Source organism: Podarcis gaigeae (assembly GCF_964106915.1).
Source record: "Podarcis gaigeae genome assembly, chromosome: 1".
Lineage (NCBI taxonomy): Eukaryota > Metazoa > Chordata > Lepidosauria > Squamata > Lacertidae > Podarcis > Podarcis gaigeae.
In genome coordinates this window covers 24,228,287-24,251,308 of record NC_139678.1, presented here as the reverse complement: position 1 = coordinate 24,251,308, position 23,022 = coordinate 24,228,287, and the positions used below count along the sequence as shown (strand labels likewise).

The 23,022-nt window shown below is 42.2% G+C and overlaps 1 protein-coding gene across 6 annotated transcripts in view; it reads right to left on the bottom strand.

Annotated features, from left to right (window-relative positions):
* The window catches only part of EML5 (EMAP like 5), a 102,789-nt gene extending 81,213 nt beyond the window's left edge, over positions 1 to 21,576 (bottom strand). For 2 of the 6 annotated variants that reach the window (XM_083730422.1, XM_083730423.1), the window contains exons 1-3: positions 20,642 to 20,853; positions 14,984 to 15,010; positions 3,383 to 3,542 (exon numbers count right to left, since the gene is read on the bottom strand). In XM_083730422.1, coding sequence (XP_083586548.1) covers positions 3,383 to 3,542; positions 14,984 to 15,010; positions 20,642 to 20,838 — 384 coding nt within the window. In that variant the 5' untranslated portion in view covers positions 20,839 to 20,853. Of the gene's footprint in view, positions 1 to 3,382; positions 3,543 to 14,983; positions 15,011 to 20,641 lie in introns of all 6 variants that reach the window. The other 4 variants (XM_083730426.1, XM_083730424.1, XM_083730425.1 and 1 more) reach the window with 4 other exon arrangements.
* Between the last annotated feature and the right edge of the window lie 1,446 nt (positions 21,577 to 23,022).

Here is a 23,022-nt window from a genome sequence, read left to right as displayed (position 1 = left end):
AGGTCTTACAGGAAAAAGCAAGGGGTGAAAAGGTGAAAAATGGCTTTGTCACGTAAGGTTATTGGACAAACAGGCCAGACCTTACGCCAAAGAATAAACGGACATAAATCGGACATCAGGAATCACAAGACAGAGAAACCAATAGGACAACACTTCAATCTCCCAGGACATTCTATACAAGATCTCAAAGTAGCTGTTTTACTACAAAGGAATTTCAGAAATAGACTGGAAAGAGAAGCTGCTGAATTGCAACTTATCACCAAACTTAAAACCATGGAGAAACCTGGTCTGAACAAAGACCTTGGATTCTTATCTCATTATACATGACAAAGCCATTTTTCACCTTTTCACCCCTTGCTTTTTCCTGTAAGACCTATTGCAGTCGTTAAGAGTCGTCAACAGGCTCATCACAGCTATCTGCCAATCACCCATTCCCACCACCCTTCTGAGTAATACCCCTCCCCACCTTCTCACTATATAGAAGGGTCTGGAAACTTCTGTTTCAGTGTATCTGAAGAAGTGTGCATGCACACGAAAGCTCATACCAAGAACTGACTTAGTTGGTCTTTAAGGTGCTACTGGAAGGAATTTTTTTTGTTTTGACTATGGCAGACCAACACGGCTACCTATCTGTAACTGTCTCAATACAGATCATGAAGTGTCGGTGGGTTCAGGCATGACCCAAGACCAGATTTCAGCTCAAAAGGATTTATTGTAACATCAGGAACAAAAAGAACAAGAATGGCAAACAGGGGCACTCCCCTCCTATGAAAGGTCACCTTATGCTGTGACTGGCAATTCATAACATTGGCCCTATCTCAGCTGCCTGCCAGCTCCCAGCAAATGTCATTGGAGGGTTTTAGAATCCTCTCTGTTCTTTGTTATGCAGATCAAGCTCCTGAGCTCCAGGAAGCATTGTGGCCTAGGCCTACAATGTCATGCATATAGCCTGGCTTCAGCCTACAATGTCTACATACATAACAGATCACACCTTATTCCTTTGATTCTGAGAACTATCTGTTCCTATTCTCTGTTCCCTATTCTTTAGCCAGTCACTGTTAGGACCCATCCTCTTATCCCACATCTGCTAAGTTTTTTTCAGGAGTCTTTGGTGAGATGTTTGTAGAGATCCAAATATACAATGTCTATTGGATTGCACCTATCAACATGCTGTGAGAGTTTCAATCAACTTTATGTTGTTTAGTTGTGTCCGACTCTTCGTGACCCCATGGAGAGCAACCTACCTTTGCAAAAAACATTTTATTTCTCCTTCAGCAAGACTTATTATTCTAATGCTAAAATTTAGGGAAATTTTGCCTTTGAAAATCCATACCAGAGTCCTGAAGCAACAAGATCTTAGTGGGCCAAGTGAAGTTATAAAAATTAGGATTGTACTCATTCACCTCATTCAGAGGTTTGCAAACACTGAAAATACACAAGACTTCCTGTGTATCATTTAACTGTACCTTACTGATATCTTCAAAATAGTCTACTGAGAAAACGTATTCCCTTTCCAGACTCTCCTCTTTCCCACTTAAGTTTTTGGTTTTGTCCCTTAATCCAGTTCCTTGATTTTTATCTCATCTTGGCAATTTTTCTCTATAGCAATTAAATAGCAGCATTACCTGCACCACACAGATGAGCAGATGAGATGCTATGCAGATTCCTGCACCACAAACAGATCAGTAGATGAGATGCTATGCAGAATCATGCCTGTGGGCAGGGGAGGGACAAGACTGCACATACTGTCCTGTTCCAACCTCTATGCACTGATTCTATCTTCTGATCAGAGCTCCATCTCACACTCCTGCCCCAAGTAATGACGCTACATTTCACAAGTTTAGGCCTCCAAGATAGGAGGTACCTGGTGAAACTGTTTACATTTATTGCCCAAAGGGAGTAACGGAAATAGCAGCTGTCTTTTCTGCATCAGATTCTCAGTTCACAAAGGGAAAATAATGTTTACATACATTTCAATGATTGCTTAAAGGACTGCCTTTCAAAACAAAGTTTAGAAACTTCTTCTTCTTCTTCTTCTTCTTCTTATTATTATTATTATTATTAAGGTGTGGCTAACCTGTGGTCCTCCAGATTTTGTTAGATCCAAACTCTCTTAGCTCCAGAAAGCATGGCCAATATTTAGAGATGTTAGGAGCTTTAGTCTAGCAACATCTGGGGGAACAAAGTTTAGTCACCCCTACCAGAAACACACTAAACAAGCTGTACAAAATGCTCTTGATAGTTAGAGGTGTGTCTCAAATGAAAAATATTGCACTGTACCAGTAACAAATGTCTAACAGCACCACAAAGAAAAGAATATGAAAAGCCACTTTGGGGTGAGGGAATCAAAAAATGGTGTGTGAAATGTGTGGGTGTGTGCTTGACCCTTCTTCTGCTTGCCATTTTTTATTTAAAACCATCTTCCTTTCATTTCACTCCCTATCCTAGCCTGGAAGGGTTTCAAGTGCACATTGACTTTGAATATGTGCTTCCCAGTGACCACTGAATGTCAGTGATAGGAGACTAACCATCATAAGGTTATGTTTCATTCATATAAAAGCAAGAGTCTCAGTAAAAACCTATCAATTAATAACCCTGTCATAAACTCCCAAATATTGTGAACCTTAAATTAGGTTTGTAGAAAGTCATTTGTGTGCTTGCCTAAGTCGAGTAAGAATTTATTGCATGTGGCCAGGCAGGAAAGTTTTTGTAAACTGCCAAGGGTTTCCTCCGTTTCTTTTCAAGCTGTCAATATGCCACAAATGACTAACATGAATTTGTGTGGGCAAACAGACCGAAAAAAATAATAACTAGAATCCACACATTTATTCCAATCTGTTTGCAAGGACATCCTAGCGACCATTCTGTCATCAGTTATACAGTTATGTAAAAGAGGATTGAAACCTCTTTTTTCCCCAGCTAGATTTTGTTGACTGCAGAAAACATGCCATAATGTGAATTCTTTCAGAAGCTTCAGGGTGCATTTGCATGGCCCTGGGTGATCGGTATACTTACAAAGTTCATTCTGAAAACACAAAAACAAACTCTACAGCACAGCAGAAAGCAGGTGAGCAATGCTGTACCACCTGTACCGCCCCACTAACCACTACTGCAGTAAGCCATAGGTTGGCTTCCCAGGTCACTCACATGCAATAACTTTGCTGCCTGTTTTTTAGAATGACATAGGACCCATTTTAGCTGTGTAAATGTGCCTTAATTTGTCTCATGTCCATATTTTTAAACGTCTATAAAAGTAAGTAAAAAAAATAAATGAGCATTTCAGTTAATTTGTCTCCCAAACTCAGTTTGTACAGCAAAATTTATAGCAAAATGACACATATAATGCACTCATTAAACCAGAAAACTAAACACATACACATACCTGACCATCTACGTCAAATGCCAAGCAAGCTATACCATGTGTATGAACATCTTTCATTACTGATATTGTCTGCACAGTGTACGAGTCCCAAACACAGATATACGGTTCTTTCCCAACTTGACCTGTTGCCACCAATACTCGTTCAGGATGCAAAGCAAGACTTGGAAAAAAGAAACATAGGGGAAAGTTGTTATTAAAATTTAAAATAGCTGTTCAGCGTTCTGAATGCAACAAAACTTTCTATAAAAAATAAATACAGTTATGATCTTTCATTCAAAGGTGTTACAGCTAATATGTCTAACCATCTTTTTCTATACCTGCGCTTTAAACAGGGATGGCCCACCCATGAGGCCAGGTGAGGCAACCACCTGGCATGATCCACAGGGCAGCAGATCCTGATCTCAATCTTTCTTCCCCCTTGTCCCTGATGTAGATTGTCTCTCACCCTGGCAGAGAAAGGGGTGCCATTTTGGGGTCTGCCACAGGTGCCAAATGGCTTGGGCTGGCCCTGTTTTTAAGATTAGCATTGAAGGCCCTGATTAATGGACTGTCTTTACATTTAGTTAGTTTTAGACTTTTTAAAACCACCTTTCAAACAGATTTTAACTGATGTGTTTTATTGGTCATGCTGTTGTTTTAATTATGTACCATTACTGTAGATATAAAAGTTATTTTTTATTCTAGCTGAATATAACTTACTGAATTATGTTTTAATGTATTGCTGAATGTTTGTACTTGTTTTAATTTTAATATTTTGTTACTGTGTTTTTATTGTTGAGTTTTGTTCCTCTCCTTGGGTGGATATGGTCCACATGCATGCACACACGTGCTCACGCACATACAGAGCAGGAAATTAGACATATTATATATATCCCTCTTTATTGTGGTCCATAGACCCACAAAAGTTTCAAAACATGATACAGTTAAAACTGCATCATGCTTAGAGCATGATGGTCTTTGTTTCTTGCGACCTCCAAAAGAAACTGCCACAGTGTGTGTAATATCATTTGACCTATCATTTGACCTATCCTCCAGAAGGTATTTAATATGCGAGGCTTCAGATTTTCCCGGCAAATTTGACATATTTGAAGAATGGAAAAAAGAAGGAAGAGGGAACCAGGTCATTAGGCTCCGACAGCTTTATTTTTCATTTTCTTTTCTTCTTTTTCCCTGCCTGCAGTGCTAATAGTATCTAAATATAGAATGGAAAACTAATTGCAACTGGCTAAGATGACTGACTAATGAGAGAAAATTTGTGAGCAGTTAAATCCTCAGCTCAGGTGAATAATAATCTGTGTGGCTCAGCTAAGAATAAAAGAAAAAAGACCAACAGAAATTAACTAACTCCTGTAATTAAAATATAACCAGAATATATGACCTAGTTTTAAGTACTTAGGCAGATGGTCTGTTTATAGCCTTTGGGCAAGATTAATTATTTGAAGAAAAGCTGTATATTATACATAAGACAAAAAAGGTCAAGCAGTGAGAGTAAGGTGGCATAGAAATAAGCACTGGTAATATATTATCAAGGAGATGGCTTATATACTACTACACAAAAAGGGCCCATTTCCCTCTCCTTCAGTTTAAAATGTTATTTTTAACATTGCAGCTTTCTTACATTTTAGTTAAATATTTGACTGTAGCTACAAAAGGCAATAGGGTAAGTGATTAGAATCATAGCAGCAGAGAAAAGTCCTCTTGTCCAGTTCCTCTAAGGCAAGATCCCCTGGACATAATTCCCTACAGATTAAATGCATGATAAACCACAATTTGCCACAAGCAAATAGCAGGAGAGAAGTTCAGTGAACAAGATGCAACATACTAGTGGTGTTTGAAGAAAAAATAAGATAGAATGAGTCAAGCAAGTCAACCATTGCACATTTCTGAATAAAAAAATACCCAGGGTCACTAACCAAAGTGACATGAGAGGAAATTGTTTTGTGACTACTCAAATCCCCATTAGACCTTGGGTGTAATGTAATACCCACCCACTGAGACTTCCTTTAACAACACCACTTCCTTCTGCCAGGGCTGGTTCCCCATTTGGGCACAATGGTCTCAATGGGTCTACCTCCTCCGTGCTGTTGCTACTGCCTCTCCTTCTGGGCTCAAATCAGCACCACTTCCTGAAGGAAGAGGGAATAAAGCAGATACAGTGTACTGCTTCTTCTCATTATTCTCACATGGGCTCATTTACTGAGGACAGGAAAGCATCAAGGAGAAGCAGTGTCACCACCAGACACCAAGGATTGGTAGTAGGGCCTCTACTGGGGTGTGAGCCTTAGTACATACCCTATTATACCAACCCCTGATGCCAGCCCAACAGCTAATTCTCCCCTATAAAAACCCCATGTGTTACCACATTCACAATACTGCAGAAAACACAAGCTTGTAAACTCATGTTTACCATGTTTTATTGGAAAATATATTCTCCCATCTCAGTTTCCTTACTGCAGCTGTGACAGCCCCTGATGCCCCAAAAGTGAGGAAGGACAAAGAATCTAACAAAATGCAGATTAAAGCAAGCAAACAAACAAGGCTGTGGGAGATTGTGCAGCCACCATCCCTTCTTGCCTTTCCTTCTCCAGTCCTCTTATACACCTTCCTCCTGTCCTTCTCCTACTTAGAAAATGGAACTCTAATATTGTTCAAAGGCAGGCAAGGGAAGAGGAGCCAGGTGAAAAATCAGATGAGAGGTACATGAGCCGCACAATTTTCCACTGCATCATTCTGCAAGTTGTAATCTTGCACCCCTATCTGGTATGTCCTCAAGAAAGAAGCAGAGTCTTCATTAAAGGGGAAGATTCATCTAGTTAAGCTGCCTAGTGACAGCCTGGTGATCTTCCAGCTTATTAACTATTTCTTGGTACAACAATGGTAATAGGGAACATATCATTGCACACAGACATTGTCTTTGACTCATACACACACATTCATTTTCTTGCTCTATTTCTACAATCATTAAGAATCATTATTTAGAAAATAATTCTGAATGGGGCGGGGGAGCACTGTCATAAGAATAAGTGCAGTGAGGAAAACATTTTAATTTCTGATCCAATTGTCACTTTGTGGAAGACACTGCTGGTACGGGCTGATATTCTCTATAGAAACCCAGACTATGGGACACTAGAAAATATATATCACAGGGTGGAACTCAAAATCACACTAAAAGAGACATGGAACTGCCACCACTATATGTCTCTTTCCCATCTAACATCTCATCTACTGTAGCACCACATACATTTTGCTGTGTGTTTCACCATGCCCACATCACATCACCAGCTGTTAATATTCAAGGTACAGAAGCATATAGGGTGTAATTCAACATCATACTCTTCAGCTTGCCAGATGGAACAATCCCTGATCCCCCCACCTGTTCTGTGGGCTCTCCTGACCTCCCCAGAGCCAATTTCAGGGGTGCAGGGGGGTGGCTAAGCCGCATTGTGCAAGTGGAATCCCACCCATAGCATGTTGTGTTAAACTACACATTATTATTAGGAAAACAGGAGAGGGAAACACATGAAGTGACAGCAGCACTTTATTATTATTGCAATCCTACCCTTCCAATGAATTTGCTTCACTTAGGGAAGCTTACAGAAAATAAAAACAATAAAATCCAGTAACAGGCTATTCTCTGGTAGAAAAAAATATGCCCACAACAAAAATCATACTCAAGGGAAGAAATTTGGAACTGCACTCCACAAATGAGAAATGGCTATCCATTTGTTGTGCTAAAACTGATTACCAAGGAAAGTTAATAGTGTCATTAAATAGAAAGAACAGCAACTCTCAATCAGTCATTTTATTACATCTGCAGGATCTTACCATACACAGCAAACTATACAGTGGTACCTTGGGTTAAGTACTTAATTCGTTCCGGAGGGCTGTACTTAACCTGGAACTGTTCTTAACCTGAAGCACCACTTCAGTATTGAAGCCTCCTGCTGCTGCCGCGCTGCCGGAGCACAATTTCTGTTCTCATCCTGAAGCAAAGTTCTTAACCTGAGGTACTATTTCTGGGTTAGCAGAGTCTGTAACCTGAAGCATATGTAACCTGAAGCGTATGTAACCTGAGGTACCGCTATACATTGATGTTACCTAAGCCAAATAAAATAGATGAACAACTATTTACATTTATATTTTTTATAGGAATGAGTGTTGGAATTTCTCATCTTCAGATAACAGCAGCAGAACACAGTTTATACATCCTAATTTCTTGACATAATTGCTTTAGTGTTTATGGCAGCAGTCCTAAATTAGTCACATGACATTACATCCCGCTGATCTCTCAAAAATTTAAAGGTACTGTATATTATTAGGTGAATCTTGTAGATTAGTGCAGTCCAAAATTATATTTTCCATTGTCAAATGAGGACACAAAATATTTCCACTAGATTTTCCTCATCTAAAACTTAAAATCTTTCTTTCTTTCTTTTTCATTCATTCATTCCCCTCCCTTTACAAGGTGGCTTACAACAAAATCAGACAAGATAAAAACAAAAAGTAAACCGCATGAAAACACCACCACCAATTATAGCAACACATAACAATTTATTAATAACAGCAGTGACAATCAATTTATCTAATCAGGTCTCTTCTACAAAAACCTGCCAAAACAGGTGCATTTTAACCAATTGTCTAAAATTATATAGAATTGAGACCAGGCATAGAGGAATGCCTGTGGGAGTTCAGGTCAATGGGCAAGCCTAGCCTTAAAGGTTGCAAAAGAAAAAGAGGAAATTCAGCAGATAAAACACACACAATCCCTCTAAATCTCCTCCCCCTTTTTCTTCTAAAGGCCCCCCCATGCCTTAGGAAACTGCCCATCAGAAATCCAGCTGCTATCTACTGGATAGTTTCCTCTTCCCCTGTGCCTCTCAAACAATTTTTTTACTAATTTCCTGCAGTTTCTTCTTCACAGCTCTTTTCACTTCTATCCTCTTTGAACTTTGGTTTGAACTGGTCTTTTTAGCATAAAGATTGACCACTTCGTTCTATGTAGAAAGCAGAATGGTACTGCTTTCAGATGAGGGCATATATTGCACTGGAAGATAAGCCAGTGTATGATGTTATTAGGTCCTGTAATTTGTTTAGTCAAGCCTATCCAGATGCTCATAAAAGCTAGTGTGAATTTTAAACTGCTTTGGTATTTTAACTTCTTGTATTGTAAATTTTCCCTTATTTTATAGATTTACCTTTTTTGTAAACCACTTTGAGGTTTTCTATAATCAAATGGTGTATAAATTTTATAACCCTAGAGGTCCATGGACCACAGGTTAAAAACCCCTGTTGCAGTAGATAGTTCCTGGGTACCAGTCTGGGCCTGTCAATCAACATGTTCAGTTTATTTGGTGGATACTTGTGGTATATCAAATGCGCCTTTGAGGGGCCCATTTTCCTCTGATACTTGTCTGGTGTGGTCAAGGCAAGCCAATACAGTTTGGCACCTGAGGCGAACCACAGAATGCGCCCTCCCTGCTATGCTACGCTACTAGCACATTTTGCATGTTCATACAGCACCAAGCACTCACCAGCAATGATGATGATAGTAATATTTTTGAATTTCTACAGCACTGAGCACTTGGTAGCAATTATAACACAGAACAAAAAACATTCACATGGTTGTACAGCACCAAGCACTCACCCCCCCAGCCAGCATGACCAATGGTCAAGGATGACAGACCACTGAAGAGCCAGTATGGTGTAGTAGTTAGCGTGATGGATTTGGGCCCGGGAAGTCAGAATTCAAATTCCCACTCAGCCATGAAGCTTTTTCTCTCTGCCTAAGCCTACTTCAGTGGCGTAGCGTGGGGGGTGCAGGGGGGGCCAGCCGCACCGGGCGCAACATCTGGGGGGGGCACTCGCACTCGCAGCTCGCTGCCCCTACTAAAATCCACGGGTTAGGGGGCGCAAATTACTTGCCTTGCCCCAGGTGCTGACAACCCACGCTACGCCACTGGCCTACTTCACAGAATTGTTGTGAGGATTAAATGGGGGGACCCATCTTGAGGGAATGCATGGCCAAGGGAGGAGAAGGTGGTGACAAGGTGGAAGAGGAAGATGCTGCCCCACTTCTGCTGCTTCACACGGCATAGTCGCTGTAGTCGCTGTGTAAAGTGGCAGCAGCAGAGGGGCAGTAGAGTGCTGCTTTCCTATAGGCTTGCTGCTATCTAGGCATTCAGCAAATAGGCTCTCATAATAGGCTGTGAAGCCACCCAGAGAGGTGTAGCATCTGGAGGAGAAGGAAGAGAAAGAGAAGCCACTGCCTTGCTGCCGCGGCTTTACACAGTTATGGCAACCCTGCCATGTAAAGCAGCAGCACGGCAGCAGCTTCCTCTTCCTCCTCAGGGTCAGTTCTTTCAGGTACCGCTTAAGGCAGCTGTCTCACCCTTAGTTATTGGTGAGCCGGCTCTCGGTGTGGTCTAATCCCACTCGTTGTGGCTCTGATTTGTTCTAGCTCTGCTTGTGGACATGTAAGAATCAAGTAAAGGCTGTGTGAGCTGCTTGCCTAGTCGCAAGATAGTTATTTTTTAATGTGTTATACACGGTAGGGATGGGTGAATCTGTCCATTTTAGTTCCGCTCAATTTCTAATTTTTCAAATCTTAAACTGAAGGGGAAAGGCGGGATATAAATAAATATAATAATAACTACAAGCAATTTAGTGCAAATTTCTCTTAACACAATATGTTTGTATGAAATTCTGGGGACAAACGCCAGCTCTCTCAGCCTGAAGCGAGATGAACACTGCATCCCATAGTCAAGTTTGACTGGACTCAACCATCCAAGGGTCCTTTCCCTTCCCTTACCTCTTCCTAATATACTCCCCCCCCCCCAAAAAAAAAAACAAATTCCCGTAATATAATGCTTTTTTGTAGATTGTTTCCACTCATATATGAGCACATTACCTGGCTGGAGAACAACATTGCAAAATTCAGTGTGAATTTTGATTGAGGTCATGTTTTGGTTCTTGTGCTGTTTCAGAAAGTACAAATTAGGTAGGCTCACTTTTAAATGCAAACTGAATCAGTTTCTCCTTTGTCCCTAGTTCCCAATAACCACTGTGTGGTTCATAGTAGTATGCAGAATGTGAATCTGCTGCATGGACTGGTCCAAGCTCAGAGTGATGCTGGGTTGAATATTGTTGGAAGTCCCAGGGGACTTTCTCAAGACCTTCCTACCTGTGGCCTAGATAATGTCATCAATCTTAGATAGACGAGATACCTTTGTGGATAGGAGCAGAGGAAGCATTGTTCTAGAAAAGCCATAAATATGTTGGCACACTGTGGAACCAAGCAAGAAAGCATAGCAGTGTTTTTGGCTTGAAAATGCACTATATATTGTCCTTCTGATGTCCATTTACCAAGGTGATATGTTTTAACATGCCAGGCAGATTCACCAGGAACAAAGTAGTACACGAACAGGCCTTTAGGAACACACAGGCAGGCAAGGCGATATTCTGGAGGTTAGATTGCCACAATAAAACTTATTTTCAGGACCATTTTAACACCAGATAAATGATCAAATAATTGGCTGCAGTTTCATAGAAAAGTGTACAGTTTCAAACTCTGCTTTTCAAATTCTCCTATTGTGGAGTCCTAAAAAGAAATCAAGCTTAGAAATTCACAGACTAATCTTAGTAAATCTTCATAAATCATCCAGATACTGTCTGAAACCTTGTGTTGATGAAAGATAAAGCATAATTCACCTTGCTTGTTCTTGCTGAGGGATTATAAACTGAGAACAAGGATTGACATAGTTCTAAAAGTCAGTAGGACATTTATTTTGTTGTCAGATAACTGCACTGTAAAATTAATCTATTTATCCTGTGTGAATACTGTTGTGATAAAAGGAATATATCCAAATTAAAGTCTAATAATGAAATTCACTACAAGGTTTTCTTTAACTTTTTTATATAATATAAGTAAGAAATTACAATCTCTCTGATATATTTGAATTTCTTGTTAAAACTCAAATTGTCATGTTCCAGTGTATGCACTTTCACTATATTAACTAGTACTCATTCTATTGTGTAAAGACACATAGTAAAAATATATGAGGAAGATTTCCCCATTTTTTCACAGGTTTCATAAAACACCTAAAACAAATTAATGAATTTCAGTACATTATACTCAGGTTTTTCTTAGCCATTCATTTATATCTACCATATAATTGCCCATTTCATGCAGAAGGTAACACATTTCCAATCAATTAATACTGATGAAGGTAACACAGCATTTTTAACAGAAACAAATGCACACAAAGATATAAGGGGGGGAGATTGTGTTTTATTTTAAAATTAATTTAGGTGTCCCCCCAAAAAAAATAAATTAGTGCTCCAAGCTATGTAGTGCTAGCCTGCATTTATACAGAGGTTGTAGTACATCCAATAGGACTGACACTGCAGCCCTAAGCAGAGTATACTCAGAAGTAAGTCCCACTCAGTTAAATGGTGCTTACTTCAGGGGAAAATGTATAGGATTCCATTGTTAATCAGCTTGATGAGTAGTTTAATAAGTGTAACTCAATTTTAATCAAGAAGGGCAAATTTTAATTAGTGTCGCTGAGATTTAAAATTACTTGTTTCTTTTATCACATGGTTCTTGTTCTGGTCTATTACTATAATCTTTAAGTATTAAAGATGGCCACTCTGAGCGGTAGCTACTGCTTTTTTATAAATTATAAGCTTGGTCATGTTTTGTTCAATGTCTAAAATGAGCACGAGTACCAAAGTTTATAGTGCAATCCTATACTACTACTCTATGTATGCTACTCAGAAGAAAGTCCCATGGAATTCAATGGGGCTTACTGTGACTAACCATGGATGACTGCAGCCTTAGTTACTATGCAGAATGAACTAGTGATGAACCTACTCATTCAACTCAGAGAATATTCAGAGGCCCTGCTTCTTTTCCTTTCATTATCTGAGGTGTAGTGGACAATTTACACAAGACTGGGGGTTTTCAGGAGGAGTGAAGAGATTACAGAAGTTGGATTTGTCTGTCTTCTTCATTGATGGGTTTTAAGTAGCAAGTTGTCTCAACATTCTTGCACAGGCATCAGAAGATACAGCTTTATATACTTCGTGTTTCTCATTACTTGCACATTTTCAAGTATTTCTTAGAGATGCAACTGAATAAATATAACTATACACAGTATTCCAAATGTGACATTGTTATGGTAAAGAGATCCTGGACAGCAGCCCTCCGTAATTCCTCACAATTTCCTTCCCCAAAGAGTCACACAAAGTGCAATCTTGTTAAATTTGTACATGAAGCCACTGGTAGACATATTGTGAAAGTTACAATGACCATGAAGTCCAGCTTGATGGAACAGGTTGTAGCCTGCTCTATGAGAGAGAAGGCAAGCGTACTAGCCAAACCAACCCCTCTATCTTGTTAACTGTATTACTTCTATTTTTCTCTGTCTGCCTTCCTTCAACCTTCTGGGCTATCTGGCCCAACCATGGGTGGTAGTCCATCAGCCTAGTCAGCTGGGACAAAGAAACACAGAACTCCCAAATCCCAAGAGACAGTAGACTGGTGTGTGTGCACCTCCTGCATATTCTTTACCCAGGAATTTGCAAGTGAGCAGCAATCATCTTCTTCAAGTAAAAAATATGGCAGGAGGGGTCAGGATTGGAATCTCTCCCCGAAGACTGGTGCTTCCTTAGGGCCAAAATTTGTCTTCCTGTGCAACTCTGTGCATGTCTACTCAGAAATAATCCCCAGTAAGTTCAGTGTGACTTACTCCTGCGTAAAAATGAGGATAGGAGTTGGGTCTTTATTTTCCTTCTTCCTCTATGCTGAATTTTAGATTGTAGACTCCTTAGGGCAGAGATCTGTATTCTTCTGCAAATATCTACATGACTACTTGGAGGAAATCATCACTGAGTTCAGTAGAACTTACTCCCATGTAACTGTGTACAGGAGTGAAATCTTGAATTGAATCCCCTTTGTTTCCTCTGTGTTGAATTTTAGATTGTGAACGTCTCAAAGAAGAGAGCTGTCTTCCTGTGCAACAAAATACATGTCTATACAGAAGTAATCCTCACTGACTTCAATGATACCAGTCCCGTGCAAATGGGGTAGGCAGCCCCGGGCCTCAGAGGGCTAACCTGGCAAGGAGGATCTCCAGGGACTGGCTGCTTTTTTTGTTTGAGTTTATAACTTTATTCTAACAAGACTCCTGCCACAGGCCTCAGACAGGCTCTGCATGGGTCTGCCTGGTACTTACTCTTATGAACAGGATGCAGTATTTGATTCTCCTTTTCTTGTTTCCTCTGTTTTGAATTTTAAATTGTAAGCTCCTTGTGACAGGGACCTGTATTCTTATGATTTCAACCTCTATTTAAGGTTGTGAGTGTCATTGCTTGTGTAGCCAAAATGGCACCATCCATGCACAAGTGGGAGGCACCAGTAGGAACCCCAGGATTTCAACAAATACAAAAAGAATTTAGTTAAATAGCCCAAGGGGCATGCAAGAGTGGAAGACAACCACTGTGTTGCTGCTGGTGTTAAGCGTTACTACTCTGAGCTTACAAAAAAAGTCTCATTTTTTAAAATAAATAATAGGACACAATGCAGTCATAGTTTATAACAGAAAGTGAGAGTTGCTCCCTACATAAATGGGTTTAGATCTAGATTTCTGAACTGAATACCTTTCCTTTCCTTTGCTGTTTCTCTGTGTTGAATTTTTGATGAAAAGTTCCTCAGGGCAGGGACCTGTCACCTGCTGCAGATTTATGCATGTCTGCTTAGAAGTAATCCCCACTGACTTAGTCTCATGTAAGTGGCTATAGGACTAGAATCCTAAATAGAAGCCCCTTATTTTGCTGTTTCCTTCATGTGAAGTATTTATTTTAATTCCCTTGGGACAGATTTATTAAACTGATCCCACTAGCTGAAGCCCACACAAGGACTTCTTCAGCTACTGCAACAGAATAATCTCCTTAGTGCCACACTGCACTAAATTCCTCCTCATGTGTGTAACAATTAGGGTAACCAGAAAGGTGTAGGGCTGTGCTTTCAACAACTAGACCTACACCAATGCTAACAAAATAGTCAGTTCCTCTCTAAATTTTCTCTTGGTACAGGTAAGCATATGAACTGGAGACCAAGAATTTGCCAGGGAGGAGGTGAGCAATGAAAGGAGCCTGTTACCAGGATGAGTGAGAAAGGAGTGCAAGGACTGGAAAAGCATCAGCAAGAGTCATTTAGCATTGGGAACAGTTTTGTTTTCTAGCCACTCTTGCCTCATGAATCTGTAGTTGGACGAGCAGTTTTGGTTGAAGACTAAAACTAACCATGATTAACCCAACATTGCAGGTTCAGATGTAACAATAAACCATGGTTACCATTCATAAGCCAACATCAAATCATGGCTTCATACAGAGATTTGTTGAGTTAATTACCATTAACTTGCCAGAACAGGCTCACATGTGCAAACAAACTACATTTGAGCTAAACAATCCATGTCTTATTTGTAAACATGGCCAATAACAGTAATTGTCAACTGCACTCCACTGGCCAACATAAAAACATGTACTAGGGCATGCATGATGTGTCAACAAGAGGATGAAATTAAGGTGGATAGTACCTACCTCCATCTACCAGCTTCTTTTGCTGCTCTTTGGAGGGAAAGAGAAATAAATAACAGTGTACTCCTCCAGTTCCTTATAACTTAAACACAAAACCTTTAGCATAGCAGCATGATATAATGCTCCAACAAATCAAGATTTCTACTTCTTTCAATTTCAGTGCTTCACTTTTTTCCTTATGCATTGGTAGTCACACACTTTTATGGAAGAAAATAAAGGATTATACACTTGCTTCTATAGTGGGGTGGTTAAACCTGCCCTTTACACTTGACATTTAAAGTGTTAAAGACTAACAGATTTACTGTGGCATCTATGCCATTGAACTAGTCCTTATATCACAATAGTGCTTTGAACGTCTGGGGTCAGTGTTTCTAATCTTTATACAAAAAGCAAGTGAAGTTTGCTCCAGTTTGGTATGGAGGAACCAAGCATAGAGTGTGGGAAACTATATACTTTGGAAATGAATTTGCTGTGGATTTAGATCAGAGGGTGGTTAATTAATGGCCCTCCAGACACTGCTGGACAGTAACTCCCATAATCCCTGACTATTGGCCATATTAGCTGGGGCTAATGGGAGGAAGATTCAACCAACTACAGGAGGGCCACAGATTAGCCACCCCTGCTCTAGATCATCCTCAAAATGTGAGTTGGTCCTCTTAAAGTGGGTATGGGAAGTTGAAAGAGAAGTAGCAAGGCTAGCAGGGGAAGCACACAGTGGCTGCAGGAGGCAAATCAAGTCAGGCCAAAGCAGTCACAAACAATACCTAATAATAATAATAATAATAATAATAATAATAATAATAATAATAATAATTTATTATTTGTACCCCGCCCATCTGGCTGGGTTTCCCCAGCCACTCTGGGTGGCTTCCAACAAAGATGAAAAATACACTAAAATGTCACATATTAAAAACTTCCCTGAAGATGTCTTCTGAATGTCAGGTAGTTGTTTATCGCTTTGACATCTGATGGGAGGGCGTTCCACAGGGCGGGCGCCACTACCAAGAAGGCCCTCTGCCTGGTTCCCTGTAACTTGGCCTCTCGCAGTGAGGGAACCGCCAGAAGGCCCTCGGAGCTGGACCTCAGTGTCCGGGCAGAACAATGGGGGAGGAGACGCTCCTTCAGATATACTGGACCGAGGCCGTTTAGGGCTTTAAAGGTCAGCACCAACACTTTGAATTGTGCTTGGAAACATACTGGGAGCCAATGTAGGTCTTTCAAGACCAGTGTTATATGGTCTCGATGGCCGCTCCCAGTCACCAGTCTAGCTGCTGCGTTCTGGATTAGTTGTAGTTTCCGGGTCACCTTCAAAGGTAGCCCCACGTAGAGCGCATTGCAGTAGTCCAAGCAGGAGATAACCAGAGCATGCACCACTCTGGCGAGACAGTCTGCAGGCAGATAGGGTCTCAGCCTACGTACCAGATGGAGCTGGTAAACAGCTGCCCTGGATACAGATTTGACCTGTGCCTCCATGGACAGCTCTGAGTCCAAAATGACTCCCAGGCTGCGCACCTGGTCCTTCAGGGGCACAGTTACCCCATTCAGGACCAGGGAATCCTCCACACCTGCCCGCCTCCTGTCCCCCCAAAACAGTACTTCTGTCTTGTCAGGATTCAACCTCAATCTGTTAGCCGCCATCCATCCTCCAACCACCTCCAGACTGGTTCTGATTTAAAAGAGAGGTAGAGCTTAGAGAGCTCCACAGGGGCCCTGCTGGCTGAAGTGTCCTGCTACTAAGGCATATAGAGGAAGATGTTCTTTTTGCTGGAGCTAGCCACCTGAAGTCTTCTATAGGCTAATAAGATCTGAAGTGCAATTGGTTGGCAATGTGGTTAAATGACATTTGTCCTATTTTGCAGACTTTGATTTTGTGAGGCTGGGGATGATAGAAGTACTGCAGGGGACTCATCATATGAGTTGTGGTAGTTCTGATGGTTCTTCTGCCAGGGGAACAGCCTGAACCTTGTCCTTATCTGAGTCCTCTGCTGCACACTGCAAGTTCCTCAGGTTGAAAATCATGATAAACTCTTCCTTGATCCTTCCCACCTAAATGCTTACCAGTGCCTTTTTTGTAGCTCTCACCATCAAAGGAATGGTAGCTAAAATATATTCTCTCAACTACAAAACATTGCACCTAGATATCATCCTTTTAATTTTTTTAAAAAAGATTGCAGCAAATTTGAGATTTTAAGTGTAGGTTCAGAGTTTCAAACAAGTCAGTTACACAAAAAGTATCTATAGGTTTGTGCCCTTCAGCACTATGACTATCAGTATTATTACAATGTAATTCTATCAATCTTCTCTCAGGAGTAAGCTCTGGTGATTTCTACATAACTGTGCATAGAATCACACATATTACAAATATTGTAGCCTATTGTTGTATATGAAGACACAGCCCATAAGCCAATACTTTTACTAAGCCTCATTGCAAACATGTATTGTTTCTAGAACATGACATTTCAGACATCCAAATGCAAGCTACAACTTTTCAAGCCCATGCAGTACTATAAGCAGAAAGACAAAGAAAGAAAAGAGCCCACAATGCCTTCTAGACTTTACACATTAGGCATGATATGGGGTGGTACTTCATATCCGAAACAAATACTAATAATGCCTCCTTGTGTAAATAATTTAGTTTTCACTCCACCAGCATAGTTAGCATTTTCTTACAGTCCAAAGAGCTCTTCACAAACATAAAAAAATTATTTATAAGTTTAAAATTAATTTAAACTTGATCCTGCACGACCTTCTCAGTCACTAGAAAGGAGGCAAGCAGGTTCAGGGCTGGCTTTTTCAGAAGTTGCTGCACCACTGCCTCCTTTAAAGTTGCAGCCCTCCTACCTATGTGAAGATGTGTTCACCACACTCTGGATCCACCTAATCAATTCCCCAACTTGACTTTACTAGGGGTCAGGAGGGCACAAAGTTGAGCACATTCTTGCTAGCACTCCATTGATGTCATCATAAACTGAAATTGATCCCATAAATTGAAAAAGACAAAGCATTTGACACCTCTGCTGGAACTGGAACCATAACTGTAGTATCTAAATTACAAAGTAGGTGCAATTATGCTCTCTAATCAGTGCTCAGTCAGCTTCAGAGTGAGATCTAAACCACTGGCACTCTAGCCATCATCCAGCCTGTTTCATCACTCATAGTGTCCTAGAATATCAGTACCTGCAGCACTGCACAGAATGCTCAGGAGCTATTGTGTCAATAGCCCTCTGCATCTCACCATTCAACAATGAAACAAGAGCCTCTCCCCAAGTCCCCACAAGTATTCAGGAATCCATCAGCATCCATAAGTCTCTGGAGGCAGGCCATCATAACTGGTCCCATCACTGCAGAGCAGGATAGCTGCCTTGAGTCCAAAATTCATCAGAAAGTTGTCTAACCATGATAAATGAGTCACAGAAATGCTACCCCCAATTCCTGACTCGTCACACCTGTCACCACCTGGAGTAATGAGCAATAATCCTGCTCTGTACATGGGTCCTATAACAACCTAAGACCCATGGCTGCCATGGAGGCCATGCTACTTTGTGCTGGTCCAATGGCAGCCTTGGCATGGGTGTTAAAATCACCCAGTATTATGGTTTGAGATTCCTCTAACACCATGCTTGAGACTACCTCAGCCAGTTCTGTCAGGGAGGCTATTGGGCAACACAGTACAACAACAGCATTCCTAATCTAAGACTCAATGTATGATACAGACCCTCTAGACTAGGCATAGGCAAACTCGGCCCTCCAGATGTTTTGAGACTACAGTTCCCATCATCCCTGACCACTGGTCCTGGATGATGGGAGTTGTAGTCCCAAAACATCTGGAGGGTTGAGTTTCCCTATGCCTGCTCTAGACCCACGCCACGGTAAAGAGGTTTCCTGGTAAGGGAGAATGAACTCTGGTAACTCCATCTTCCTGGCTCTCTAAGCTTGCTTGGTGCTGCATTGAGTCCTCAGTGGGGCACAGCCATGAACGATCTGGCACACCTATCTCCCCCAACCAAGTCTCAGTAATGAATGCCGTCAGAACACGCCACCATGATTAAAATACCAACCCAGTGTTTAAGAACTGTTCAGAAATTTAACATTCAAGGAAAAAATATGAGACCACCAGAAGTTCAGAATTCAACAGGAAGCAATGCCTTTTTCGTATTAGGGATCCACAACTGCCATTTGTTGTGTATATAATATACAATTTCAAGAGAAAAATAACAAATTACTGTGGGAAATTGCATTGTCACCAGTCTAAAATAAATAAAATGTATAAGCAAACCAAAGCAAAACTGCTTCAAAATTTAGATTCAGTCTCATCAATTGCCACCCATAAGACTAAACAGATTCCAAAACTGATGCTTCTAATAATTGTTTGGCAATTCTACCAACTATGAGCACCAATACCAAATGTGTAAAACTGTGATTTCTAACAGCCGAACACAAATGAAGAAATATTTAAAGCTGCAGAAGTGGGTCACAGTTATATAATTTACCAACAGTAAATATTTATAAATTTATTGACTTTAATAAATAAGAGAAATTTAAGAAAATCAGCTACCTAGAGATGATATGTGGGTATATTGTACTGAGTACTAGGTTTTGTTTTTGCTTTTGGCAAACTGGACAAATATAAGCTGGATTTACACAGCGTACTTTGCGGAAATGGAGAAAAATGTATACATGTCAGAATTCAAGCCTGTGTTTTACGGACAGAGTACACACTACAGTACTTCTCACCCACATAAGACAGTCAGAAAAGATACTTGAAGACCTTACAATGCTCCAGAAAGATTTTAAGCTTGAACTATTGTAAACTCCCAAGGAGAGGTAGTTTCATAATGAAGGGTGCAAGCGGCAGCCTGAGAACACCTCTCTATGTGCCTTTGGCTGAGTGAAACAGGCAGGAGGTTAGTGTTGTTAAGAGGGCACCCTTAGTTGATCTCAGCAATCGCAACAGTACAGATCTCCGATAACAGATGTGTTTGTGAGAAAGACAGAGTGGGGGCTGTCATATGAATACAGGAAATCCAATCTGTATTTATAAGGTAAAAATGTTGATTTCTGGGGTTTTCTGGAAGCAAGAATGAGAAGGGAAGAAGGAAGATCGATCCTCAGGGCATCAGCCTAACAAACTTTTCCGTTACTCCCGAGAGCAGAAGGAGATAACCGCCTATTAACAACTGCCCTTGACAACTAGAGAGAAGATTGTTTCCCGGGTATTTACTATTCGCCAGATCACGAAAGAGAGTGAAACTGCAGTGAACGCGGAAGAAGAACTGGCCGGCCCCTAGGATAGTAAATAAATAATAATAAACAGACACACACACCCTCCTCGAATAGGGAAGAGAGATAATATTGCACAGGGAGGGGAGTGGGGGTGGGGGGAAATCCCAGATTAATACGGCGCTTCTGTAGACTGGGATCAAACGAGGACCCTGATGCCCTAAGGAGGGCGCCTGCCTGTCGCTGCTGTTTTTCGCAAGGCGGGAGGAAAGGCAGCGCTTGTCTGTGTCGATCGAGCGCGTTCTCCTCCTCTGACAAGTCTTCCTGCAGAGACGGCGCTTAAAGGAGACCTGGGAATGGAAACGAGGGAGGGAGAGGGGGAGAGAAGGAAGGAAGGAAAGGGCTTCCTGGCGGGGTTGGGTGGTGTCCCCTCCCCCCTACCTGATGATGTCGTCCTGATGCCCCAGGTAAAATTTCTGCCGGTGCTCCCGGGGGCTGTAGACCACCCCGACCCCCGCCACGAAATAGACGATCTCCTTGGCGGCCGTGTAGTAAAGGTTGTTGCGGCACTGGTGGCCCCGGTAGCCGTAAACCCACTCCAGCCTCAGGTGGCAGTTCGGGGGGCTCCGGTCAGCCATGGCCCGCCTTCCCCTTCCCGCCTGGAGGTCGGGGTCCTTCCTGCCGGAGCCCCGGAGCGGGGTGGGTGGGTGGGTAGGTGGGGGTGAAGGTGGAAAGAAAGGGTCCCCTCAAGCCCAGGGATCGGTGTCTTCCCCTCGCTCAGTCCCTGGCCGCCGGCATGGAGCCTTCCCGAACAGCCGCCAGTCCGCCCGTCCTCCTCACAGAAGGCGTCGCGGGACGCGCTGGGCTCGCCTCAGCCTGGCAGCGCTGCTGCTGCTGCTGTTGCCGCCGCCGCCGCCGCCGCCGTTCCTGCTAGACATGGCTGCGCGGCGGCTCGGCCTCGGCTCCTCCACTACCATCCACCTGCTGGGCCTGGAGGTCACCCCCTCGCAGCGGCTGAAAACTCCAGCCCGAGCCCGGCGACGGACCCCGAGCCCCTTCCGCGCCTCAGCAGCCTGGGCGCTCGGCGCTCCGACTTCTGCCTCCGTCGGCTCGAGATCCGCCTCGCGCGACGTCAATCCTCAGCCGCCGCCGCCACACACACTTTCCCTGTACTCTGCGCCTGCGCAGTCTGTCACCCTTCTTGCCGTCGTCGTCCTCTCCTCATGGCGCCCTTTCCATGAGCTGGAAGATGTCCCTTTCCCTTTAACCCCCCCCCCTCCAGCTTCCCCCGCCCTTGAAAGTGGACTTTCAAGGCGTAATGGCCGTCCTTGTCCTCGCGGCTTCCTCGCGCCACCTGAGGAGAAAAGGGCGGGGAGGCAGCGTGGGGGAGGGGAAGCAGCCAGAAGGAGGCTAACATGAGGGGAAAGGGGAGGCGGCTATGGGTCAAAATGTTAAGTCAGACCAAACGACGCTTTATTATTATTATTATTATTATTATTATTATTATTATTATTGAAATCCCCCCATCTGACTGGGCTGCCCAAGCCACTCTGGGCTGCCGCCACAAAAATATAGAAACACAATAAAACATCGAGCATTTAAAAGCTTCCCTTCAAGACTTCAAACACGACCTTCACCGCATGAGGAATGCAGCTGTCCCTCCTTCCCTAACCGAATAGCTTTCCTTGCTTAGTTATCTTACTCGAGACCTTATAAAACCGTCTCTTGTCGTTTAATTCAGTTGCCGGCTGGTGTGGTTCGAAAACCTTCTGCTCCGTTTCACCTCAGAGCCAGATTCAGATGAAAACATGCCCCAAACTTCATTTCGCCTGCTGTACTGTAAACCAAGTGCATGTGGATGCTCATTAGTATACCTTTTCAAAGCATGGTGTGTTGTTGTTGTTTTTTTAAAAAATCGACGTATCGAAACTCAAACAGGTCAAACACAGAAAGAGAACTCTGGAGTGAACAGCATTAATTCCGTTCATCTATTTCTCTTTTAGCATTCGTTGCAGTGCAATTCGCATGAACGCGGCGCGATTCTGTATAACTCTCCATGGTGCTGAATTTATCCACAAAGGGTTGTTAGCCTGACAAGTAGCCATTGGCTTCGTTTTGTAACATTTTAAAAGGGCCAGAAAGATGGTGTGTTGCATTTAAATAAATAAGTAAAGTACCTACTCGGAACCTTAGATTCTGTTCAGGTGCCCTTTTGGCAATTTTGGGGAGGCATGAGGTACTGGAGCACATTCCAAGCTACATTAAAATGTTGGATTTCTCCATTGATTGATATGGGTGACACTCAATTCTGTCTCTTGCAATGTTTAAAAGTAGCTTCTCAGTCTAAACCAGGAAATGACATTTCCAGGCAAGGATTAGTTACTTCTACCCTTTATCAATTTACATCTGTCCTCCTGCCATAGCTACTCCCCACCCAGTTACCAGGCCCCTGTCTTCCCTAGTCTCTCATTATTATGCATAATATGGGGCTACTCAGTCTGCTGATACTTCTGTCTTGTGCATGGGTAATGCTGTTTTGGCAGAATAAGCGGGATCACTGGAAAACTTGGTGTTGATATTATTACAATTGGTTTGAGTATGGAGATGGGTTACGCAGCAGTATAGGGTCTGAACATGAAGAGCTTTATAGGCCAGAAATCAGTCTATGCTGATAGCCAATTGCAAAGCCAGTGCTGAGTTAGTAAGGAAACTGGACTGCTAGTATTATCTGCTCTCAGTGGTCCACTCTCAGAAAGCAGATTACCACATTCTGCACCAGCGTAGTTACCAAATAGGCACAAAGAAGCACCTTGTGTCTCACC